This window comes from Nesoenas mayeri (assembly GCF_963082525.1).
Source record: "Nesoenas mayeri genome assembly, chromosome: 24".
Classification (NCBI taxonomy): Eukaryota; Metazoa; Chordata; class Aves; order Columbiformes; family Columbidae; genus Nesoenas; species Nesoenas mayeri.
The window spans coordinates 3,302,656-3,329,407 of record NC_137546.1 but is presented as its reverse complement, the minus strand read 5'-3'; the positions used below and the strand labels follow the sequence as shown (position 1 = coordinate 3,329,407).

General features: G+C 43.3%; 1 protein-coding gene across 2 annotated transcripts; it reads left to right on the top strand.

Moving 5' to 3' along the window:
* The first annotated feature begins 1,259 nt into the window (after positions 1 to 1,259).
* CTNNBIP1 (catenin beta interacting protein 1) lies at positions 1,260 to 26,384 on the top strand. 2 transcript variants are annotated; one of them, XM_080358710.1, is made up of 6 exons: positions 1,260 to 1,336; positions 2,553 to 2,643; positions 6,374 to 6,449; positions 17,218 to 17,339; positions 17,813 to 17,903; positions 25,813 to 26,384. In XM_080358710.1, the coding sequence occupies exons 2-6, from the start codon at positions 2,632 to 2,634 to the stop codon at positions 25,869 to 25,871; spliced, it is 360 nt and encodes a 119-aa protein (XP_080214836.1). In that variant the 5' UTR covers positions 1,260 to 1,336; positions 2,553 to 2,631; the 3' UTR covers positions 25,872 to 26,384. The 2 variants fall into 2 exon arrangements, with proteins under 2 accessions (XP_080214836.1, XP_080214837.1); XM_080358711.1 differs by lacking the exons at positions 1,260 to 1,336; positions 2,553 to 2,643; positions 6,374 to 6,449 and adding an exon at positions 15,632 to 15,721.
* Positions 26,385 to 26,752: the final 368 nt, after the last annotated feature.

Below are 26,752 nucleotides of genomic sequence, written 5' to 3'. Positions count from 1 at the left end.
CCATCAGGCAGAGCCACCTGCACATCCCATGGACAGAAGTGGTAATGCCTATGTAAAAAGCTTTTCTTTTCATTGTCCAAGTCAATGTTCTCGTAAGGTGGAGATTGAAATGAAGTTCTGTAATGTTGTCTTAAAAGAGTGTGCTTTGCAACCTTGTAGATACCAAATTTAATCTGGGAACACCTCTGGATTTGAATAAAATATGCAGCTAAGAAGGTTTTTTACCGTACAAACTAAGTCTGGATTAACGAAAAGAAAATATTCATAGCCTTTTTTTACACTAACGGGCTTTTTTTGTCCATCCCTCTAAAATCTTTGCATGCCTCCTCACTGCACAGTCTGTGGCAACATTAAATATCGTAACTAAGGCAGCTGAACCATTTCTTTCATTTTTTTTAGTACACTCTCTCTAGTTCATGCAAATTGTGCTCACAACGAGTCATGGAAATTTCAACCAGGTTGTGACCTTAGATCATTTATTACAGTGTCCCGAGTATGCAAAGAGCTGATGGGTTGAACTGCGGGTAATTTTCAGGAGGCACTGCACTGTTTCTGCATCAGAGCACGATTTGGATGGATTGGAGTTGTCAGACTAAGTCTGAAATAGAAAAGATTACCGAAAGAAAAGAAGGTTCCAAACTAAAAACAATCCTCTCGTTGGGTGCCATACGCATCTTCGAGAGAAACAGAGTAGTTGTCATTGTTGTGTGTGGATAATTAACCCGGGGTTTGTGTGTGCATGTGCTGCTGGAAGCCCTTAATGAGAGGGAGATGCCAACAAGTACAGAGGGACTTGGCGAGTGGAAGCAGCTGTGCTGTGGGGGAATCCTAAATGAATTTCAGAGCTGATTAAGAATTGGAGATCAGAGAAGGACAGAGTGAGTTGAGAGAATTTTTCTAAGTCAAGCAGGGATTCAGAGGAGAGGGTTTAATGAAGTTCTTGCTTCCTAGAACAAACAGCAGCCTTATTAAACTGCAGAGACTGGAAAAATCCATTTAATCTGTTATATTTTTTATAAAACATCCAATCTTTATACAATACTTGTAAAAAATATTAGAAAGACTTAACCTTTAGATAATTAACTTCCTAACGTTCCCCTGCTGATGATAAGCTGTATTATTCCCGCTTTGTGGTTCGGGCAAGTAGGGTGATGATTGATAAGGTAATAGGTTTGGCCGAGTGCAGTGCGCTTTTATCTGCTGTTTACTTTGTGAAGGTCTGTGCGTTCCCATGAGACATGAATGATATTCTACTGGATCTGATGCAGAGCTGGGAGCTGAGAGGCCTCTTGAGCATCCATCGTGTCTTATGATGACCCAAGTGACAGTTGCAATGGTAAGATGTCACCTTGCTGGACAGCTAAATATCTCAGTAAGCTTGATGGTAACAAACTAAGGCAGGGCAGAAGTTGATTTAGACTCCGTGATTTAAGAAAATAAAGCTCTCCAAGGGTAGAGGAAGCCTTATAGTATCTCTGCTGAAACCCTTTCTAAATAAATGCAGGATGTGAAATTGATGCTGTGTAGGCTTGCGTTACACTGTTGTACAGTCAGCCACCTAAATTAGAACAGGAGAGTGAGACAATACTTAGTCATAAAATGGTGCTTTGCCCCTGATGTTATCAGTAAGAAAACTCATACTGTTGCAAAGATGCAAATGATGGTTTAATTATACGCTCCTACTAGCATAAGATGCTTTTAGATCTTTCCCTCAGACTCATGTACTGTGCTAATTAACAGTAATCCAACTGGAGGATCCCAGAGCAATGCTTCTGCATATCTTTTTCAGCTTGTGCTGGAGCTCTTATGTTCTTTTCTTAAATAATTAATAATCATTACTGCCTGCTGTGCTGTGGGTATGTGCTAGTGATCTCAGATCCCAGCATATTTGCACCATTCCTGTTCCTGTCAGCAGCTTGGGTTTGCTCTTTGCATAGGCTTTCATGTTAAGACCTTCATTAGCTGGCGGTGGGGTATGGATTTCAGTGGCATTAGGCTTTGATGTCATTAAGAAGCAAGCTGTTAAAGGAAGTGCCACCTATTTCATTACTGTGACTGTTTTTATGCAATTAAGTTAAATACCGAGTAGAAAACAGATGCATTTGACTAAACACTTAGTACACAAAGCATTTTTATCTGCAGGAATTTTGTGCTTACATTGCTGGCCCCACCAATACATGATGTAGGGCAACAGCGCTACTGTTAAGCCTAATGGGAAACCGAAATGCAGGGTAGTGATGGAGCAGGGGTGATGAACCTTTGATGGCTTCTGCCTTTTTTTAAGATGTTTAGAAATTAATTTATCTCTGTTCACTGTGGTTTTATTCTGCTTCGCTCTAAGGGAAGGATTATTTCAGTTTTAAGTGCTTGAATGACCAAATGGCTATTCTTTCTAGCTGGAGGTTCTCAAAATATGGCATTTTTTGTATTTGCTGCATTAGCTTCAATTAAGCTGTAGTGAATTTTGCAGTGCCCTTAACTTTCTTAGTATAGCACAAGTGAAAAGTGGTCACGTAACCCATTTTAACGTTAATGTGATTTATCCGATACAGTGCTACCGAAGAAGTTGTGCTCCTCGGGAAGGCATGAGGCCGTGGACACATCGCAGCATATCAGAGCATCGCCCAAAGGATGCTCATCGAGGTAAGCACATGGCTGACACCAGCAGCTAGACCGTGTGACACCTCTGCACCTGGCATCATGTCACCTATCGCGATAGCGCTCTGTCGCTGAAGGGGTGCGCAGGCGGTAGCGACAGGGTTGGTAGATGATGTGTGGGCGCCCTGCAAAACCCCTGTGCCCCCGGGGGCTGTGCTGAGCGCTCCTGGAAGAGGGGGAACAGCTCCTGCCCGCTCCCCCGGGCCGGCCCGCCCCTTCCCCGCCGCCTGCCCGCCCCTTCCTCCCGGCCGGCTCTCGGGTGCTGCCTGCGGCGCCGCCGCTGCCCTGGGCGCCGGGACTCGGCGGGTCCCTCCCCCGGAGCCGCCCAGGCGCCTCCCTCCTCCCCTCGGTCCGTCCCTCCCTCCCGCCCTGGGCCGCCGCGGTGAGTCACGCCGGAGGAGGCGGAGGCTCCGCACGGCTCCGCTCCGCACGGCTCCGCTCGGCTCGCCCGCCCGGCTGCCGCCGCCCGTTGCCGCAGGACCGCCGGGGCCGGCGCGGCCCCGCACGCAGGTGAGCGCGGCTCTTGACCCTTTGTGCGCGGCACCCGGCCGGGAACAAAAGGCGCTCGCCCGGGCCGGGGCGCTGCTCCGCCGGCCCCGGGCCTCCCCGCTGCCGCCCCGCCGGGGCCCGCGGCTCCCGCGCCCCTTCCCCGGCCCCGGAGCGCGGCCGCTGCGCTCCGCAGGGCCCGAGCGGCCGTGGGCGCTGCAGGCCGGGGCCCCGCCGTACAGGTACGGGAGGTGCCTCTTTAATTTTCTGGCATCATCTCTTACGTCATGTGGCACCCTGTTTCACACGGCGGCCGCGGCCACCCCGGCAATGGCTGCGTTTCTGTGGCAGGTGAAGGCATTCCCACGGGAAGCTGGTGAAGGTGCCGTGGGGAGGGCAGGTGTCGCGTCCACGGGCAATAAAACACAATATCTGGACACCCCGGCTCAGGGCAGCCCCAGTTTGTCTTGCTAAAAGTGTGCGATGCTGTGCAGCATCTGGTCACGGCATGAAACGCTGGTAACTTGCGTGGGAAAAATGCTTATCGGCCAGTATTTAACAGAGCTTCACTTGGAGGTAATTTCTACCTGGGCTAAAAGCTGTGTTTCTGGAGCATTTGAAGCCCGCTTTCAATTTAGTGAAAAGGTGGGGACTGTATTTGTTGGCACACAGTGGTTTTTGCATCCCTTGGAAAGGTACATGAGAGAGGAACAGCATCATCCAGAGAGCAGATGAGAGTTGATACGAGTTTCTGCTTAACATCCAGTTGTGCTTCATCAGGGTACATTTGACTGTCAGACCTGTATTTGCTTTCTCCTGAAGAAGAGAGTGTTTTGCTCTGTTGTATATCATCTTTTATTTGACCATGCCTCATCTTGGCACGTTGAACAAAACAGGCTTTGATGCTCCATGAGATGAGAGCAAGACACTCTCCAGACACAGGGTTTAAAAACATAAATCCACTGAACTCCAAAAACCAGCAAATGTTGGAGGCAAGTCAGGTGTGCTTGAATGGTTTTCTGATCTGAGTGGGCTCCAGTATGGTGATACGCATGTCTATTGATTATTTTAAGAATAATTTAAAAAATACATGTACAAAATCAAAATCGGTATTTAGTTTTTGTTGGTGGCTGAACTTGTGAGCTGTCGGCTCCTGTTGCCCTTGGTGTTTTTGGAGCTCACGTATGGTTGTGAAATAGCCTGCTGAAGGAGAAACTGTGTAAGTGGTGAACAGCGAGGCTAAATTACATACTTCAGGGAGGTTAATTTGGAAGTACAGGCATTGCAGGTGAGGGGCCATACAGAAACCTACATATTACTATGCTTTTTTACATGTAGGCTTATTCTCTTATCAGTCTTAAAGCTACTGTTTGCCTTGACAACCAGATTCAGCTGGAAAATGGTGGCAAGCGTACTTCATGTATGTTGGGGTTGCTTCACTTTGCCATCAGCTGAAAAAGCATCGTCCCTTTTATCTCTGGCATCTTGGGAGAAATCGGGAGCTTCAATATAATTTAGGTTTGTTATTGCATGGTCTGTTGGTTGATGTGGTGCATTGTAATAGTGTAAATCTATGAGGAAGCGTGTAGGATTAAACAAAAGCAGGAGCAAAGGCTATTTTGAACAAGTTAATTGGTTGGCTGAAATTTTATGGCTCACCCAAAATTGCTTCAAAGCAGTAGTTCTCTTTTAGTTCATTTTAAGCATTGCAACAGAAGTTATTAAAAGTTATATAGGACAGAAAAGTGCTTTCAGTATTCTTTTTGACATCCAAGTGGGAAGATACTGAACTCTTTACCTTGCAGGAGTCATCGTAATAAATACATATCAGATATAGCACAGTTGTCATTTGCCCATGTGCCTGTTGCTCTGGGTGCTGCACGGGGTAGGAGTGTGGGGAAAGAGGACTGTTTGCTCACAATACAGCTTGAAACAAGAATTGGTAAATAGTAATATGTATCAGTAGGTATGTAACATCATAATGTTTTAGGGCAATCTGTAGCTGCATCATTTCTGCTCTCGTCCATCCTCTGCCCCTTCCCTCCTTCCCCCATTCAGGTTTTAGAGTCCCATAACTTTGCAAGAGAGTGGTTTCCAAAACAATTCGTGTAATTTCCTAAATAAAACCAGAAGTGAGCTGAAACAAAATCCAGTTTTTGCCATTGCAAGCATTGACTGTGATATGCATCTATTGCTAAAAGCTCAAAATCATCCTGCAGTTGCACACAGGCCAATAAAGCCAACAGGTGAATGCGCTTGATACGGCAAAACTGAAGTTAAAGCTTGATGCTTTGCCTGGGAAACAACTTGTGTGAATTTGACCTGTTTATATTAATTAGAGATTTTTCCTCTCCAGAATGTTTGTTATCTGTAACCAACATACGCATTTATGATTTTTAGTAAGTATTTCAGTTTGTAAGTTTGTTGTTGGGTACAGAGCATCCCTCCTGAGCATCTGACCTGCTTCTGAGCGTCAAAAATGCACCCAAGTGCAGTACATGTGGCATGGAGGCTGCTGCTGAACATGCTTCAAGAAATCTCCAGTAGGGTTTTTTCCAAAAAAGGAGGATTGGGTGTCTTCAGAAACATTTCTGTACATGCAGAACTGTATTTCTTGTTGTTGCAAGCTGTCATCAGATTGGGTTTCCTGCTGAAGTGCAGCCAGGACAGCAGCAGCTGTTCCAGCTGTACCGCACCATTGTGTGCGTAATGCAGAAGCGAGTGACCCTGATGTTAATGGTTTTAATTGGAAAAATTGTAATTCTAATGAATACACCAAATGTTTATGTTCTGGGAGTTGGCATAAGCGTTACAGGCAGAAAGTGGTTATAATTCAATTTGAAGATAGTGAGAGTAGATTACTTTTTCTGCTGTTTCCAAATATGTTAATAGTCATGATGGTAATTTCAGTAAGGCTATAGCATGCATACACATATGTATGTCCCAGAAGATGTTTGTTTTGATGCTGAGGGACACCTAAGGTGTAAATTATTGGAATGAAACATTTTGTCACCTACTCCATATCCTAAGAAATGCTGGTAGTCTGATGGTCTTGCTTCTAAGTACATGGGGACATGATATATAAATAGATTTCAAACATACTAAACAGTATTTACCAACAAACTTATTTTTATTTAGGGAAAAAAACACCCCAAACCATTTTGTTTACTGTTGTTGATGCTGTATCTCTGAGAATGGATGAGACTCACAGTTGTTTTTCCCTTTAAAGAGCCGCGTCCTGCCCTTGAACCTCGCTGGGCTTGAGAAAACGGACCAGAATGCGCAAAACTACGGAGCGTTATTAGGTGAGAAAACAACTAAGATCAGAAAAATAACCCAAACCCATTAGTTGATAAATCCCGACTCTGGGACTTCCTTCCAGACTCGGCGTTGGGGAAGCATTATGGAAGAAATGCTTGAAAAATGGGGAAAGTTCATTTCTTGTCTCTGCTACCGGTGATTTGACAGAAACGTCACAGTGCTTATGTGTGGTTTTAATGTCAGTTGAATTTTAGGAAGTGCGATCATACTCTTTGCTTTTCAATAAGTATTTTCATGGTTTTATGGAATATCAAATCTGCTAAGGCCATTTTTATTTTTTAAAAAGCAGTATATAGATATATAATAATTATTAATGCTATATTAAAAACAATCTCCACAGCCTAAAAATCTCATCTGGAGATAAACTACCATGAAAAAAACCTACAAAATTGAACTTCTTGCATTATTGGAATTCCTTTGACTTAAATCAGCTACCGATTGGGGGACAGAAAAGGAGCCAATAGATTTGTACAACAACCACAGTTGCCTCAGGATGTTCTGGTTTATTTCCTGCAAGTACATAGACCAAGACCTTTCTTTATTTTTCGGAAAGTCCATTTTCTCTGCTCCAAGTGTAACTAACAAATATGGAAGCAACTTAAGTAACCAACTCTGTTTATGACCATGGCCAAGCTCTGCGACTTTCTGACTCAGTTTATCCTTCTATAAAATGAGTTGACTGCTTCACAAGAATGTTAAGATGTTTAATTAAAGTGTAATTGTTTTGCCTCTGAACTCATCCAGATCCTGATTCAGTGCACACTGAGGTCAGTGAGGAGCTTTTAATTAATTTCATTGAGCTTTAAATAAGTGTACGTGTGCACACGCCCCGGTACACTTGAAGGAAATGTGACCTAAATTTTTGCAGCAGAGTTTCTGTAAAGGAGCAGCGTAAATAAATACTGAAACAATTGAAGGTAAACTACTGCGGAAGGGTTTTTGTAGAAATCACAGAATCCCAGAACGTCAGGGGTTGGAAGGGACCTGGAAAGCTCATCCAGTGCAATCCCCCCATGGAGCAGGAACACCCAGATGAGGTTACACAGGAAGGTGTCCAGGCGGGTTGGAATGTCTGCAGAGAAGGAGACTCCACAACCCCCCTGGGCAGCCTGGGCCAGGCTCTGCCACCCTCACTGGGATGAAGGCCTTTACTTTCCTAGTTGCCTCCCTACGCCCTCTGACAACAGCCTTATATTCTCCCCAGGTGTCCAGCCCCCGCTTCCATGATCTATAAACTCTCCTCTTCCACTTGAGCACACCCAGCAGTTCCCTGTTTAACCACGCAGGTCTCCTGGCTCCCTTCCTTGACTTCCTATGTGTCGGGATGCTCTGATTTTGTGCCCGGTAGAAACAGTCGCTGAACACTGACCAACTATCTTGGGCCCCTTTACCTTCAAGCAGCCTTGCCCATGGGATTTCCCCCAGCGATTGCCTGAAAAGGCCAAAGGGAAAGTAACAGGGAATAGTGCAGCTGCGGTCGTGTCTCTTGCCATACTAATGTAATTTTAACAGTTTCCTAACTGAGGGTGTGCTGGATCTTAGACGGAAAAATGAACATTTTCTTGTGTCCTGGCAGCTTGCTCAGTTGGTCGGGGGAGGTAATATCAGACTTCAAGATCAACACAGTCGACTGAATGTTTAGGCAAAAAGGATCAGCAATAGCACACTTAAAATATAATTAACTTTAAGAGTGGATGCCAAACTGAGAAAAATAGGAGCATTCACATCTCCTTAGCTGCTGCTTTTTTCAGGAATGTCTGTAAATGCCAAATAATACTCATTGGTTTGTGTGGAATTTATGAAAGGTTTTGCTTCAGAGGTCAGAAATATCAGGTTTTTTAAATGGAACTTTTATCACTGGAATTTTGGTCAGCGGCTACAGGGGACTCAGCAAAGTAAACTTTTCACAATTCACGTAAAACTGTTTGCAGTGATTTTTCTTAATGTTTCACTGCTGTGATTCTTAGTTCAGTTGCTCTTACAGAACCTTTTTATAAACCTTAAAATTCTGTGTGTTAATAGCATAGTACTGTACTTGTACTAAGGGTTTGGGAAGTGCAGAAACCTGTCTGCAACTTCACGGGTTCTCTTGCTTCGTTCTGCATTGAACCGGTGGAATCTTACAGCAGTTCTAACTTGTGGCAGGATCAACCTTGTCTTGAGCATTGTTGCCGATGGTCTCTGGGCTGACACCTTTTGTTATTCCTGGTATATTTTGGAGTTGGATTACTCAAAATTACATATTGTTGTATCTCCGTGATGGCCCCGTTCTTAGGTGCGTGGTTGCTGTTTGTTCTGTAAATGCACCGCGTTTTACGTGTGTAAGAGACCTCGAAGAAATCAGTTGTAAGTATTTGTCTTAATTAGTGCTACTCTCAGAATAAATCAAACTTGTCACACGATTCCACGTACAATTCCCATGCAGCTCAGCTTGGTTGCTTTTAATACATGTCCCTTCTCAGTCTTGCCCGTGATTCTTCAGTTTTCTTTGTGCTCTGAAATTGGTTGATCCTGGTGCTAATTTGGACTCGCTATAACCCCTAAACCCCCTGTAGTCAGTAGTTTATTCTCCCCCAGCCCCTGTGTGTGTTTGCTAAAGGGACATTTCTGCTGTCAAACTAATGACCTGGCACAGGTTTATTTCACAGTTCAGGGCCAATGTAATTAAGGTAACATTCCAAATTGTGGCTGGGGAGGAAGGAAATTACATCCCTTTTCCTGAGAAATAGGAAGTCTCTGGAAGGCAAGATTTCCTTCCTTGGAACCCCGCTTTACCAAAAACTAGAGAAAGCAAAACATTTGTGGTAAAATTGTTGTGTAATTTTTTTTTTTCCTGTAGAGAAATAAGATAAATAGGTGGCATAAAGGGTGTATTTATCATTATTGTACAGCAAATTTTATTGATGTATGAGGCCACAACAGTATTTAATGTTCTCGTCCAATGCTTAGGCAATTCTGGTAGTCAAGAGCTATTAATCTACAAGTCTGGTCCTAACACTGTCCTTTGATACAGTATTGCAAAATGTTAAAATGCTAAGTAGTCATCACCCTAATAACAGCTCATGTTTTAATTGCTTTAAAAGAAAATACGGGTTAGCCATAATCCCTCTACTGTAAAAGATCTGTGGGCATTTTCGGTGTAAAATGTATATGATCTGGCATTAACGATGTTCAGATGTCAGGATAAATTACAGGGCAGCGTAGGTCACGTTTTAAATTGAAAGATATCTCTACTATGTGTAGAAAGATATCATGTTGATGAGTACCCAAGAAATACCTATAAAAATAATGGTGCTTCAGCGAGGGGAATAGTGGAGAAAAATCCCTCCAGCATCACGATGTTTTCTGGTTAAACAGAACAATGCGTGTGCTGGAGCTGCTGAGAAGTTGGTCACTGGACCACAGGCAGTTCCACTCCAAATATGGGACTTCTGGCTTTTGGGGGCTTTTACTGCTTGCTTGTCAATTGAAATTAAATGTTATTGTTATTTTAACTGCTTTCAGATACTGGAATTTTGCCTGCTCTGCGTTTAGGCCGTTCCGTAGTGGTTTGTGACTGGTTAATGGTGTCACTTGTCTTTTTGTTAAAGTTGACTGAAACGCCGTATTTTTGCACTAGGCAGTTTAGTTTCAAAGCAGCTTAACTTTGAAAATCTGACCACAAATATGGTCTTAATTAAACTGGTTGGTTGGAAATGTGCCAACTACTGCAGTGTTTCTCCATCAGCACCGCTGGTAATTCTGAATGTGCTGCTTCATGCATATTCTTGTTTCCTGTTCCATTTCCAGCCACTGGGAAGTTACTGAATGTAGAAAAAACATCCTGCACCTTGGGCATGTCCACGTACTTGCATCAATTTTGACATGATACTCCATTGCGTGGGCTTGACGGGATCGTTTTAGGGTCGTTATGGAGTCAAGTAATTCTTTATTAGAGTTTATTCTTCGTGGGAGTAGGGTGTTTATGTCCCGTATATTAAGTTGGTTTTTAGCCCATTGAGTTTAGTTTCTGTAGTATAAATGGCAGCCTTTGGTAAAACCCAGTTTTAATGCTAATGGCCTGTAGGTCTTCAGAGGATTGGGAGCCCAGTGCTACTGGCAGAGCTGCTTTGAAAACGTGACTTTGGTCATAAAGCTGATTGACACGACGAGAAAATGAAGTGACCACAATTAGTGGTCTTGGTTTTCCTGCTGCATGTTGGTTTATTGGCCTTGATTCAGTTTCTACCAGGTCACCGAGCGGACGTGCTGCAGGAGGCCAATAATTAATGGTCCAAACCCACGATACTTCATAGTGGAGGTGTTATATAGGTACACGTTTGTACAATGTGTGTAGCATGCCTATCATATCAAATGGGATAGATACACTGAAAATTGTTGATTGCTTAAGCTTTTGATAAAATTTTTGCCTATTATCAGTGCTCCATTTTTTCCCCTGCTTTATGATTCAAGTTAACTTGAAACCATGAAAATCTAATTTCTTAGGAAGAAGAAAAGACACCTCAAGTTTGTTATGTTTTTGTGCTGGAAACTTCATATTCTCTTTCTGAAAAGACAGAATATTTACAGAGAGATCCACAGAAAGCATTGCCGCACGGTTTTGTTTTGACGATGGATGCGTAACGCTATTTTCATAGCAATAATTCTTTTGTGTGGGACACCTGGTAGTTAAAATCATTGGCTATCTGTCATTAGTGTCTAATTTCCTGCCTAGAAGATCTGGAGCTTTGTTATAAATAGGGGCAGAGGTGGATGTTTCCCTGTGAAGACGCTGGTGATGAGAACACGAGCAGCACCCATCAACCCCCCCATTGAAGACCAGCCTGAGTAAAGTATCGTAATGTTCTTTTAGAGTTGTTTCTTTGACTGGGATAGAATTTGTGTCACTTTTAAAAGCATTTTTGACAAATTCAGCTTTGAAGTGTGAATGCCTTTGTGAAATGAAAGGGGTTTTTTTAAGGTTTTGTTGCTGTTACTACATTTAATTTCAGAGGCTTGGAGTTGACTGACGTGAACTATCTCCAAACCCGTGCTGCCTCTTTTAAGCGCAGGAGACACGATAGACGTCTGCTCTTTGAGAGGCTGCTGTGGCACGGCAAAAATAATCCCTGTGTGCCTGAAGGTCGGGAAGCAAGCATTAATTTCATTGAAATTGTGATTATAACAGTAGGATTCTTTATATTTTTGTTATACTTAGCTTGAGTGTTGGTGTATGAACTGTTTTAGTGTATCGGGAAGCTTTTTTGAATGCACTTCATTACTACTTTGAAGCTCCGAAAGGTGATTCCCCCAATGGAAAAATAAAAACAACAAACCAGCTTGCTTTTGTAGATTTTCATGTGTAAATGGCAGCGTTTGGGGCTGTTTCCTGTCCCTCTTCAAGAGGGAGAACTGTGCTGTTTTGTTAAAAATTTAAATGTAAGATTTAAGAGATGTCAACCTACCACTGGAGTTCCAGCTGTAAACTGACCCAAATCTGACATGGGGGTTCAGATTCTAAAGTCAGCTGGAAAATAATGCTGAACATAGAAATGAAGACAAAAGCCCCTCACATATTAAGTATTTCATCTCTAAATAGGTAGCTGTTCTGCATTCTTCATTGTCGTATCCCTCCGGAGATGGGAATTAATCCTGCGACCGAAGGTCACAAGTCAGACTGAATTAGAGGGCAATTTGCAGCAGGATTTTGCAGACGCCGGTTCCTGACTTCGGGTTTCAGGCTCCAGCTTGGAAAGGTTGTTTTTTAGGGCTCTGACTGTTCGCTGTGAAATGTCATTTGAAAATTTAATGATGTTTAAAGGTGCAGCATCCTCTTGCATTGGGAGCTCCCCAGTGCGACCGTGTTTTCCCCACTGAAGTGCTCAGTGCTGTGACTGTGGAGGGTAAGAGCTTAACCTTGGATAATGATATCGTAGAGGTAAAGGCACCTCTTCACGCTGGCTGTTAACTCAATTCGTGTAGCGCAAAGGGAACCTGCGGTGGCTGGTTTTATTCACCACAACTCCTTATCTGAGCTTTTATAATCCTATCCCATTAATTGAAGTTTTTAGCTGCCTTGAACAGAACGAGCCAGATTCAAGAGAAAAAACCATTGTAGCTGAACTAACCCCTGTTGGATTTCTTTTGGCCATAACTGGAAACGATACCAGATATTAAAGAGGTAGTCAGCTGTGACTTACATTTTAAAGAGCTTACCAGATGGCCGCTGTAAGTACTCTAAATTATTAAGACTGAATATGTAAAATATTATTCCCGCTTACTGCCTTTAAAATAAAATGGGATGCTGGAGTAGTTTTCCTTTATGGACATGCCATTTTTAGTGCATTGTGGGTTGGTTTTTTTCTATTGAGATGATGATGATGATTATTATTATTATTATTACTGTTGTTGTTGTTATTATTAGGATGATAGGAGGGAAGTCAGTCTCATTTATTATGAACCTATCTATGAAGTTGTCCAGCAGAGAAGCCCTTCCAGCCTTTGAATTCAGAGGGGTATGGGCAGAAGTGAGGGAAATACAGTTACAAATGTGTAATTTTCAGTTGCTGTACCTGATATTCTACATCTAATTAGGGGAGAAAAAGGGGGGACTAACTGCAAAGGCAGTATTATTTTATTACATACTGTACTGTTGTGTCCAGAGTCAGGAGCTGAAGAGAAAGCTGGTGTGGTCTTTTTGGTTCTCATTTTGGGAAGGATTATATTTTCATTATAAACATTTCAGGACAAGTAACAATGGGGAGAGGTGGGGAAGCGTCTCTTAATGCTAATGGAAAAGTTAAAAATACTTAATCTCCTTCCACTTTGGTAACGTAAAGCAGCCCGGCTGTTTGTTTGGTGCAGACATACCTACATCTTGGTTCCAAGACCGCGTCTAGTTTACTCTCATCTCTAATTAACGGCCGTGCTAGAAAGTGGAACTTCAACCTGCTGTGGTTTAGGTGACGTTTACGCTTCATTTTGCCGAGGGGACGGGATCGCACGCGCCCTTCCCGCAGCCAAGGAGGTGGGTTTGGCAGCAGATGGGGATGGGAGTGGGGATGTCAGGCATGCTGAGCTCTGCCCTTGCGAGCACAAAACATTCCTGGGATCCTCACCCTGCCCTTCCAACCGCACGGGGAGCAACGCGAAGAACAGCACAGGACGCCTTTCCCATCTGTTTGCTGACCAACCTCCTTGGCTGATTGAGAAAGGGAAGGGAGTGTTTTTAAACCCAAATGTGTTGCTCTGGCAAAGCCGGGTTGGCAGATGCAGCTGTAATATATAGATCTTTCTCATTTATTATTCTGTCTTGTGAATCATATTAAAAATAAATGAGAACTAAATTTCACTCCCTGTGCCTGCCAAACAACGGAAAATTAGGTGACCCAATTATGTCCATTTGCAGCGTGTTGGATGCAGCAGGACGAGCTTGTAGGATTTAGTCTTTTATCACAGTTTAGTGAAGAATGTCATCTTTTCAGCCTAAAACTTTAGTTTTTGAGATGCACAGGTTAGCCCTTATCGTGGGAAAGGAATTGAATAATGGCACTGGAGAGTAGAACCGAGCTTATCTTCAAGATAGGTAAGGCATTGGCAGCCCAAATGGTCCTGTAGGCTTTGCACATCTGCCTCGCCTGTACCTGGAGGGACCAGTTCCAGATTGATAGAACAGCATGTTCTGTGCGGCTTCATCTTCTCCTTTAGTGCTGGTGCTTCAGAACAGTCACCAGAAATTCAGCTGAGACCCCCACATTTCTTCACTTGGGCCAGTAAGTGTCGGTGAACCTGTAACAGCTTTGGCTGTTCTTTCTTTGGAATGAGCATTTTCAGCTGCGTCCTGTCCATGCTGTGAGGATTCCTGCCGTCCAGTGCACAGCGGCTCCTGGTTTTCCGTCTCCCTGTTGGCTTGCCGTGCTCTGACCCTTTTCTTTAGGAAGGAGTTCACGGGGTTGTGTGTTTGTACAGTGGTTGGTGGGGTGTGTGTCTTTGAAGTCTATAGAAATGAGAACAGCAATTACTTACTGCAAACGGTCCTGTTGTCAGTGCCGTAGATAATCTTTCAGCGCATATTTAGATGGCAAGAACAGTGGGAACTAATTAGTGAGGTAAGGCTTAAATAATCCTTTCCGAGCAGGCAGCTCCTCTCCTCTGGAGAGGTGAAATGATTCTTTTAAGCCACTGATAAAGCTCAGCTGCTTCCAGCACTTGTAAGAGACGCTGTAGAGAAGCTCTGGGTGCAGCTGGCGGGTATTTTGGATTCGGCATTTCTCTGCTGAGCCTGGTGTACGCAACGCTTGAGTAGTTGTAGCTGCTCCGTGTCGTCTTTCCCTGCTAGTAATGACCGCCGTGAAAGAAATGGAGTGAGTCTGGATCTGCCTTTGTGACCACAAAAAGAAAAGTAGGTTTGGTAAATTTAAGCTGGACTTTATTGACAAATGATGCAGCTATGCATATATTCCCTAATCAGAAACAATTCTGATGATGATGACACGATTGTAGCGGTGATGCTGTCCTGAGTATCAGCCACTTGTGCTGTAATTCATTGCACAATACGGAGGGCTTGAACTGGCGCTTCATTTGCGAGACTGAGCTGCTTGTCTTAAAAGCCAATGTGCTGGATAAGGGGGAATATCGGTGGCTGAACACTGAGGTTGGTCTGAAAAACTCTGCAGAAAGGCTTTTCCAGCCCAGCTTGCGAGTGCCGGTCTTTGTAATTGCTATGTACACATAACATATGCGTAGTCGAAAACAATACTTTTGGTCAAAATCAGCATGCTTTACATTTCTCCCCAGTTTTCCTCAATTCTTTGGTAAGCTACGGCTTTTTTTTTCCTACTAGAAGAAATTATATGTCATGATGTTTATTGTTTTTTCCCAGGGAGTTGGGGTTTATGCTGAAAGCTCCTTAAAGAATGCAAAGCTTGAATGCATTCCGGTCTCAAGTGATCGGGAATGTCATTGGTATGGTCAGGGTGTAAATCTCGCAGATGAAGAACGGCTTGACCTTTAAAAAAGCTTATTCTTAAAAACTAAAGAGGGTCTACAAACTGCAGAGGAGCCACCAGTTGTAGGAACTGTGGCTGGACTGTTGGAGAGCAGACTGGGGTTCAAACATATTGAATGAAGGGTCTTTCTGGTGTTCAGCTTTGGACGTGTCTGTAATGCTTTGCTCATTTGTTTTCACAGGGCAGCTTCCTCATACTTTTTCCAGCTCCAGTCATTAATCAGGACTGAACACGTGGGTTTTCTGATCTCCTGTGGTTTTTAGGAGCAGGTACGTTGGCAGGGAAATCTCTGTTTTATTGGTTGGGGGCGGTTTAAAAAGTAATGAACAACTGGAAGGCTGTTACGATAGAAAACAATTAATTGCACTGTATACATGTCATTAATATCTGCCATGTGGAGGAATTGCAGTGTGGTCTTTCTAGCTGGCATGGGCGCAACCGTGGCATTTTCTTGGTGCTTGTGTATGGTGCCACCTATTGATAGATATCCCATAGTATTTGATGCATTTTTAAATAATTACATATGTTACCACATTTCAGGTTTTTTTGTTGTGCTTTTTCTTTCCTAAATTGATTTTTTTGGCCACTTTTGCAGCACCTTCCCTCTTCAAATAACAATACTTGTTTTAAAAAGGTGTTGGTATAGTACTAAGAACCATTCACAACCTTGCAGACTTACGTGGTATCTTGATGTATGTCTATTGTTTGATCACTCTCTAGATATGCATAGCTTAATGTCTTTTGCCCACTATCTTGTTTTGTTTATTGTCTTACTATTTATATGCTAGCACTCCATAAATTGCACTGCGGAGTACACGCTTAGTAATATAATCTACTTATTTGACTTGACACTACACAAAAATATGGGGTCATTTTATTCCCCCTTCAGAAGCAGTTTGCTAGTTACAGCCAAAACATACGATCACCTTGCACATTTACAGGCTGCACCTTTCTGAGCAGAACCATCTACAGCAAACCAGTGTCATGCAAATCTTCCCACTGGAAACTTGTTTGAGTGGGACTGGTGATATATCATGCTTCACTTTTTACTCGTGTTGTCTTCGTGCTGAGTAATGTGGGTGGTAAAGCCTATCCCAGCAGCTGCTGCTGAAGTTTGCATTACTTCTGACTCACTCAGGAGGGCCTATGTGTAATTTTAAACTGTTTCCACACCCAGATTACTTTCCCTTAAAAGTAATAATGAAAATAAAGCGTGTGGGAGAGGCTGGTAATGACTGCAGGAAACCATCACATGGAAAATGGTGTTTGAATGCGCTGTGATAGTCTTTACTAAGCACACCTCCTGTCCAGTGTGTTCCCGGGGTTACTGACGTTCAGAAAAGCAGATTTGTAGCTTAATATAGGGCCAGATGAGTTCTGTGAATGAAAACGAATTGGAGAAGTGTTCTGGAGCGACTTCTCTGAGCGGGGCATGGTGGAAATGTGACTGGCTTACACCTCCAGCCACCGATTCCTTAGCGGGGTTACGCTTCTCCAACACAAAGCCCTTCCGAGAGCCTTGTTTAGTTTGTTACGCTGTTGTGCTAGTGCATTATTGGAAGAACCACTCTTCTAAATTCGAAGTGAAGGTTTTTACTATTGTTTTTAAGGATGTCTGTGATAAAGCGTGCGATTCCATACTCTCCCAGGCTATTAAGTGGTCTGCCCACCGGTGAAAAATAGTTTGGAAATTAAACTTTCCTATTACTCCTGTTACACCCCATTGCCTATTTTAGTTTGTCTTTTTCTGGTCTTGCATCTTCAGGAAATCCAGGAGCTGGCAGGAGGGGAATGAACCGTGAGGGCGTCCCCGGAAAGAGTCCGGAGGAGATGTACATCCAGCAGAAAGTCAGAGTCCTGCTCATGCTGAGGAAGATGGGATCAAATGTAAGACGCGCTGTCATAGCCCGTATTTTGTGGCTTTCCGACATAATTTTGTAGTAACTGGGGTAGCGCTTATGGAGATGGGGCAGGTAATGGTCTGGTTTTATCGCTGAATTGTTGTAGCACTTATTGACTTAACCATTGCCTGCAGTTAAACACGTATTATGAGGCTTGTGATGCCTGAAGCTAAATCTGAGCATCTGATCACTTCTCTCCATACAGTGAAGTTTTTCATTATTGGTAAACTAGAAGAAGAAAGGAACTGTTTCAAGGTGATTTTTGAATCTCTCCATGAACGTGTGATGTACCAGTTTGCAGCTACGCCCTTGCCGATGGTATCACTTGCACAAATAACAGATGAAGCAGTCGCAGGGTAGAATGGAGGCAGCTGTGACGTTTCTTATTGGGAAATGAGAGATGGTATCTTTGGTCTGTCTTCATTTTCCTTTTTGCTGACTGACTCTGTACTTTTCCAGCTGACCGCCAGCGAAGAGGAGTTCTTGCGCACATACGCGGGTGTAGTGAACAGCCAGCTCAGCCAGCTGCCCCAGCACTCCATTGACCAGGGTGAGTTCTGCCTTCGTTTGCCTTGTGTTCCTGCATTTCTGTGATCATATGCCACCTCTTTAAACCCATCCTGCAGTCTGGGACATGCAAATCATTGCCTGCTATCATCTTTGGAAGAGTGTCCTGGTCGGCAGGTGGTTTTATGTCAACACATAAGGCCAGTCTTGGACATACCTGAAATTCATTAGGATGAAGAGCATTGTTAAATACCTCATCAAAACACTGATGGCCAAAGTCCTGTGAACTGAATGCATATATATATAGCTTCCTACTCTATTTAATACATTAAACAGAAATAAATTTTAACCTGATTGGTTTTGGCATAGGTGAAGTTAAATTCTGACTTGAGCAGAAATTTAATATAGATCTGAGACATTTAGAAAAGCATTAGAAACACAACCTGCACAAACTTGCTCTTCAGTTTGAAGCCTGAGCGTTCATTCCTTACATAGCTGTAAGAAAATGGGGAAACCTAGGCAAATACTTTTCCCTTTGGTGAAAGGTGAAGCTGTACTATGCTGTATAGGTATAAGCAACTCTAATTTGTTGCTCAGTACTTCAGTTTCCCCAGAAATCTCCCCAGATTTCTTCTGCTGATGTTCCTCTGTGCTCCAGCTGTGGTGGCTCAGGCAGCACCAGTCGTTGCCATCTATCTGTCTGTCTGTCTGTCCTTTTGCTATATCTGGTGCTGCTGGAGCAGGAGGGGTTGGTTATGGAAGGCCTGGAAACAGCGAATACAAACTGCGTAGGTGCCCAATTTGCCATCTAGAGGGAGACTGGGTTTCCACTAGATGGCATGATCTTGCGCTGAAAAACCCAGCCCAAGTCCACACACTGAGGCACTTAAACGTTTTGTGTTCTTCAAGGTTGCCTAAAGGATTTTTCTTCCCTATTTTCCTGCTGCTTTCATTGAATCTCCCCTGGAGGATATTTTTTGGTTTTGGCCTTTATTCACCTCGCCTAACACAACTAAGAGGTGTGTTAGTTAAGGAGCGACTTACAGAGTTAGTACGTTAGTGGATTTCAGAGTCTTTTCTTCGAGCAGTACGACACGTTGTTCTCACCCTGACTTGGCCCAGACCTGTCTTTTGGAGTCTTTTTCCTCCAGTAGGCACACAAAAGAGAGCTGATTTCATACCTGCATCTTATTCTCAAAAAGGAATTATATCCTTGGCCCTAGCACCCTAAAAGCTTTGTTATAGACCTGCACATCCTTATGCCATTTAAAAATGCTGTAGTCTGGCTCCAGAATTATAGGAAGGTAGTTTTGTTTCTTCTTTTTTTTTTTTTTAGGAAGAGTATAGAGGATGGATCATCTAGAATTTGTGAGGGTAACAGGGGCTGTGGCACCTTTGAGTCTATTTGACCACAGGGAGTCACTGCAGCCTCTGTGTCCAATGTGTATTTGCAGCGATGTGACGGTGCATTGAGGAAGGTTACACTCATCCCTGCTGAATTCAAGAGTCTGTGCCGTAAACCTTCAGTGAAACACTATTAATAACTATATCTGTGACATTTAAAGTTCCTCCATGATACTCTGCTTCTGCTGTCTTATGGTTCAGCAATACAAGTTAATCCCTAATTTTTGATCAAGAAGCATCTTAGAATACCTCTAATTTTTAAGCAAGCCTGAAGTCTAAGACTCCCTTCAGTTTGTGCTTATTTTCGTAGGAAGAGGAAAAATTAAACCCTTTATCTTTTGATTTCCCATCTTGTTTTCAAAAATAATTCATCAGTTCAGACATGAATCACTGTGGTTTAGGATTGTTTACACATCTCCTCTTATGTGTGAAACACCTTCACTCTTGAAGCTTCTACATTGTGTACTGTTGAAGTAAATCTTGTTTTCATGACAGCAAGCTCAGAGTTATTCTGCTTGCATTACTGAATATCTTTGTGTAAATCAGGTAATAATGACGTGATTCTATGATCTCAATAACCCAGGAAAGCCTGAACAACAGTTAAAACTCTAGGCTGACATATTTAATACTTAAATTTAGTGATAAGTGACTATACATTAATATTGCGCTCACATTTATTTATAGCCATTTTATTTTTGGATCATTGCTGTAATGTTAACACCTATGTGACAGTGTAAAATATAGGGTGGTTTTCTTTACTCAAGGAGCTTTTTAGGTGATATCTGTGGATTGTTTGTTTTGTGTTTATGGCTCCAGGAATAACTGAGGAGCCCAAAGGCTCTCTTTTCAACCCAGGTATATGCTAAACAGTGAACGTAATCATGAGCTGGTTTGAGATATTAACATACCAGTTGTGTTCCCTGCATTGCAGCAAGATGTAAGGCAGCTCAGACTGGTTAGGTTCCTTGAGCTTGAAGTTACGAAATTAAGGCTTTCTCGCATTTTTAATACAAACGAAATGCCTCTCAGGACGTTACATGCACAGAAGCATCTTCTGCGTGAAAAACATCGTTCCTGTTTCCCAGTTTCTTGCATTTCTAAATGGTCAGGCAGTGCTTGGCTTCAAGTCGCTGCTGTGGCAAAGCTGTAAATGGAGGCTGAGCAGCTCGTAAGCACGGTATGTGAATTATCCTAAGACCTTGGTGATGACAGCTCAGTTGTTCCTATAGCAACAGGAGTGTGGTGCTGCTCCTGAAGGAAGCTGGTCCCTCGGGGAGGGCAGAGCTGCAATGCAAACCCGGCCCTGGGCGAGGTGAGACACGTTCCCTGGGGGGCAGAGCGTTGAAAATGAACCCAGGAGGGGGGCAACACTCATGAAATATCAGATAGTGGTGGAGAAATGGAGATAGAGCTCTTCGCAGTGTTTATATCCTTTTGAAAGCAATATGTGTTTTAATGCGTTCCTCCTTTCAGCAGTGCATGGTGTATTTTTAGAATGCCAGACTGTGATATTAAACTGATTTTCAGAGAAAAGTTAATGTTAGAGGATAGTTGCTGGAAGGTGATTGAAGAAATGTGTGTATACAAAAATCTCCAGGGAAGTAAAGAATATTTTTTCATTTGGCAGCCATCAGACATTCACATGAGGCTTAACCTTCTGATCTCTAAAGCCTTTTTGGGTTTAATTAATTTTGCAGGTGATTACAAACAAATTGGGTGTATGTATCTATTCATCTTTCAGAGAACACTTGGAAGTAGCTGTTAGGTGCTTCAGTGAGCATCTTCCTCTGTGTTCAGGTAGTGTGGTTTTCATCCAGCTTGTATCACAGAATCCCAGCGTGTCAGGGGTTTGAAGGGCCCTGGAAAACTCATCCAGTGCAATCCCCCCATGGAGCAGGAACACCCAGATGAGGTTACACAGGAAGGTGTCCAGGCGGGTTGGAATGTCTGCAGAGAAGGAGACTTCACAACCCCCCTGGGCAGCCTGGGCCAGGCTCTGCCACCCTCACCCCAAACAAGTTTCTTCTAAATTTAAGTGGAACCTCTTGTGTTCCAGTTTGCACCCATTACCCCTTGTCCTATCACTGGTTGTCACCAAGCAGAGCCTGGCTCCATCCTCCTGACACTCACCCTTTAGATATCTGTAAACATGAATGAGTCACCCCTCAGTGTCCTCTTGTCCAGCTCCAGAGCCCCAGCTCCCTCAGCCTTTCCTCACACGGGAGATGCTCCACTCCCTCCAGCATCTTGGTGGCTGCGCTGGACTCTCTCCAGCAGTTCCCTGTCCTGCTGGAACTGAGGGGCCACAGCTGGACACAAGATTCCAGATGTGGTCTCACTAGGGCAGAGTAGAGGGCAGTATCCTCCTGGCTCGATGTCTCCACAGCTGGTACTTGCTGGGGAAAGCATCAGCTTCAGTCATCTCAGTGAAGTTTTATGGAATGTAGGTGAAGTGATGAACAGTTGCCTGTACTGAGCTCGGTGGCACCTACAGCCCTCACTGCTGTGTACTGAAGTCACTTGACCTTCAGATCATCTTGTCTTGCTAACGCTGAAGTCCAAGTGGTGTGAAAGAACTATTAAATTCAACAATGCAAACAACTGCTATTGGAACATAGTTGCAGTAGGATTTTTTGGAAAGTTAGTGGGATAAGACTGCCACTGTTACTTTTTAAGATAGGATACCAACCTAGCAGTTAATTAGCGTTAACTTCTAGGAAGCATGAGGGTGGGACAGTGTAAGGCAGAGGACGTAGAAGCAGCATTTGTATGTCTGAAAGTTTGTGGCAATTAATGCTTTGCTTATGAAAGATGGGGAATATTTTATTGGGTATAGGTAAGCCTCTATTTCAGTGAGAAAATATGTGCCCAGAAAAGGGGAGGCTGTAGAGAGAGAAGTTGGATGTATAGGCTGTAGAAGGTCAGGTGTACGTGTGCCTGTTTCATTGTTCCATACGTTAATTACTGGAAGTGCGGAGCTCGGTGAAGGATGTGCTAAAAGTAAACATGGTTCGCCATCCTATTGTCTCAGTTGCAGGCTTTTGGCAACGTGCAGCTTCACTTTATAACCTGTGCTCTGCTTTTTACATTTATTCACTTGATTAGAAAGAAAACATCCGTTGTGGGAGCCAAGTGGGACTGCAGCAGAAGCTCTGTTCACTAGTACTTAATCCCTACTTTCCTTTTGCTGCATAGAAACCCCTGCTCTGTTCTCTGGAAAAGTTTGTATGTGAGCACAGGCGGCTGTAGAATTGCTTAATGAGCAGACTTGTTAGGTTGGGTTTATTTAACTCGGGATAGTTTGGGTTGTAGGGGGGCACTTCACCAAGACCTGCAGTTGTGCTGAGGCGTGTGGATGACCTTTTTCTGGACAAATGTTACCCAGGTCTTTTAAGCTACAGGGTTTCTTCAGAAATAACGATGCTCCATAAGTGGCTTCTGGATGGTTGAAATTATCGTGATTACATCAGTGGTTAAACAAGGGTACTGTGCAGGCAGCTTTGGCTGTGAAACACCAGAACCTTGAGTTCTAGATCTGTTCTCCATCCGCTGTTGTATTTCTTCCTTTAGAATGCACGTAATAGATACAATTGGTAAATCTGTAGGTATTCAAGCATTTTCCACATTTTTACACTGTGTCCTTTATTGTACTCCTGCTTTTTCTCCCAAATACCACTCTGATTTAAAATTTGGTATTCACAAGCTGTATTTCTTGTGCTCCCTTCTCTTTCCTTACCCGAATTCCAGGCAAATGGCAAGTGATCAGGTGTTGATATTGACAGCGACACTGGTGTAGAAGTTGTGCCAGGTGGGTCTCGAAAATGAGAGGAGGAGGTAGCGGGGTGTGAAGCTGCTCCCCAGCAGTAGCTATTTTCATAGTGAAAGCCAAGCGGAACTGCAGAGCTCCCAGCAGCCGCTGTGCCCAAAGCTATTTCTGCTCGTCATGTGTTCCGAACGCCCGTGTGCTCGGCGCAGGAATGGTGCCAGGAGCTGGAATTGTTCGGCACGGGCAGAAATACCGACTTCTGTGTTTATGGGGCTGCATCGTTATCTGGAATGAAATTTCCTATTTGGTGCGAAACTCATAAGGTGTTTTTTTTCCTCATATTTAAACAGTAGCAAGGAGAGATGCCAGGAAAACAATCAACATCTGTTCAGTAATCCGGCTCATCTCTTGTGCTGATGTGACGTCATGTGTGATTTTGCGGTTGCCAAGCGACTCCAGCTGCTCTGAGCTCAGTAGCGAAGCCTCCGAGTCTGAACGGGGATGAGTCTGAACACAGCGCCATAGGTTGTGCTTTACGTGCCCTTGCTTTGTTAAAGCTTCTCAGGGCCTCTGCTCCCTCCTCTTTGTCGCACAGGCTTGTTTTTCAGAATCCTCGCGAATAAAATCCATCTTTTTGTGGAGGCTGGGAGTTCTTATGGTAACTTGTTAATTCAGAGCTGGATCCTGGCGCTATATATCATTTATGTTTTGATCAAGGAGAAACCGGTTTGTGGAGGAGATGAAAAGGGAGATGACTGCAGGGCTTGTGAGTGTTGGCACGAGGGAGCATCGGAACAGTTTTTGATGTAGTTCTATAAGATACGGGTCCTACATATGAAGAACAAACTATTGCTTTATCCTTAATATTTCCTCCTTTGAGTGTGTATAACAAATAAATTCTGAAGTGGATTAAAATGAATGTAGTCGCATTTCATAAGCATTGATTTAGTTTTTAAGGATTCTGCCATTTACAACTCTTCTCTTCTCTTCTCTTCTCTTCTCTTCTCTTCTCTTCTCTTCTCTTCTCTTCTCTTCTCTTCTCTTCTCTTCTCTTCTCTTCTTTCTCTTCTCTTCTTTCTCTTCTCTCCTTTTTTGGCCACTTTTCCTTCTATGTTGCAACTAAAGAGCAAATTAGGTGACTGAAAAACTGGAATTCATACAACAGATGAGGAATTTTTATTAGCCCTCTTTCTTTTGCATTGTATGCAGGTATAGAGGCAGAAGTTGCTTGGAGCACAGAGCTCCAATCTGTTTCTTGATGTGCTTCAAGTGAAAGACGGGACAGTTTTTACATGCTGATGCTCCATCCAAGTTGACTTGGAACAATCCAGCCCCAGGAAGAGAATTCTGTAGAGCTGATGAGTTACCTGAGTGGGACAGGCAGTGAGTGTTGCTCTCGGCATTTCCTACCTTGTGGTCTAGAAGTGACATAGACAGTGACTGGAGGATTTATCGTGTTCTGATCAGTTAGATAAACGCTGTTAGAAAATCTACAGATGAAAGAAAGCATTTCCTTTTATCTGACTTTCTCAGGGATCAAATTTTCCCCAGGAGTTTAAAATATTGCACTCATCCCTTCAGGGTTGTTTTCCAGTTCTTGTCTAGACTAGAGATATTGATTTTAAAGCACTGTTTTGACACTGCTGTATGATGCGGTTTTGTTTCCATGTTGTCCTGAAGATGTTTCTCTTCAAGTCCCCGTTAGGCCACATTCTATAATTTGGAAGTCCAGCGAGCTGATCTTTTTTCTGAATATCTCAAGGTACCTTTTTGAATAACGAGAGCTTAGCATGGAATGTTCTTTACAAGCCTTTATCAGACACCATTCTCAAGCCACTCAGGTCTTTCTGCTATAAATGCCCACTTGAAAGACCACACAAGTTCATAAAGACTTGGAGATGGTTATAAGAGGGTAATAACATCTTTCTGTGCTTAGGGGCTGTGCGTTTTGATGGTAATTATGCACAGTTGATAGCCTCAATTGAGGGGAAAAAAATCCAACAACCGAGTAAGTCCACACACTGAATTCTTCTGGAGAAGATTTCTTCAGGCTGGGGATAAAAGCATCACTTAGCAAAGCTGTATCTGTTCCCCAGGCAAATGGGAGCCTTTGGTTTGAAATAGAATACTGCACTCCATTAGAGAATGGAACGTTTTCAAGACATGTTAGTTTATAAAGGATGTTTAAGTGAGTTTTTCAGGGGGGGAAGCAAAACCATTTCTGCTGACCTATTAAAAGAATTTTTATTCTTAAAAGCAGAGTAATGAATATCTAGATGTAAAGATAAAGAGTAGCTAAATGTCACTTGAAAAGGGCAGCGTGATGCACAGGGCAGCACAAGTTTTATTGAACACTGGGGCTCCTCATTCTTCAGAGAAGCTCCATAAGTCTCTCCCATAGTGCCAGAGTCACAGGGCAGTGACCCCAGGAAGAGAACCTTCTCTCTGCATGCCCGCAATGACAACCCTATGATGCTTTTCTTTAAGTCTTGCTTCTTCGAAATATGTGAAGGCATGGATGCCTTGGTTTTCTTTAGAAACAGACTTCCTTCGCCTTGAAAAGGAGCGTTTTAAATCTACCACTGAAATCTTTAGACCACTTCAGGTTCCAGGCCCAGAAAACAAAACAAGAAAATGCAATTTTCTCTTCTTTCTACCTGTTTTTTCCCTTCCTATCGATTGTATGGGTGTGTAGAGCACCAGTTTGGGTACCGCATCCATCCGCTGTTGTGTGAAGGAATTAATTGTGGCACGCACTTTCCTGTATCCGTTGTTATTCCAGGTGCTGAGGATGTTGTGATGGCATTTTCCAGATCAGAGACAGAAGACAGAAGGCAGTAACCACAGGAGACCTGAACAACACAGAACTGGAGAGGACAGTGGGATTCCTGGCGATGGAGGAGGATGGCTGAGCATTAATGAGTTCCTTTGCCCACCCTAATTGTTCCTTGGTATTCCTTCTCCTTTGTAATTTTGTTTCCCTTTGCCCAACCCTCAGAATGCATCTCACAGCCATCTGTTCCTACAAGTTTTTGCTACTCAGCCGGGCTGTGTTAATTAAGGACAAACCTAAAGGTGTATTTTCGATTGGCTCAAAGGGACAGACTGTGATGGGCTAAAGGAAGACAATTTTTCAAACTTGACCAATGAAAACCTTTTATCTCGCATTTTATTTTGTATTTTAAGGAAAAGTCTCTTGACATCCTACTTCTAAAGAAGCTTTTCATGCTGTGGTGCTTATTTAGGTCAAACTTGTGAATTTGAAGAGGGTTTGATTTGGCTGCATAGAACTGGAAGCAACTTGTGATTGGTTGACAATGCAAATGTTTTCTCTTCAGTTGGCTTGCAGGTATTTCGCTGACTTCAACGTTTTCATTGCAGAAAGCTGACGTTTTGGTGCATTTCTTTATACTTACTGACTTGGTGGGGGCGGGGGGGAAGACAAATGTGCTTTGCAGTATTTATTACATCTACACACATATAAACGCTTGCTTTTTGGGGGTTTGTTTGGGGGTGTTTTGATTGGCTTTGAAATCATGTGTTTGGTTTCCCGTTGGCTGCAGTGTTTTCTGACGCAATCAGTTTGTTCCGTACCCATCTGCTCTGTGGCCTCGGGCTCTTTTGGGAGCACATGTCGAAAGCGTATTTAGTTCAATAAGTCTACCTGTGGAAGCTGGAACGTGGAGATCGGCAGCCGCGAGCTCCCGCTGGACCTGGCCGTG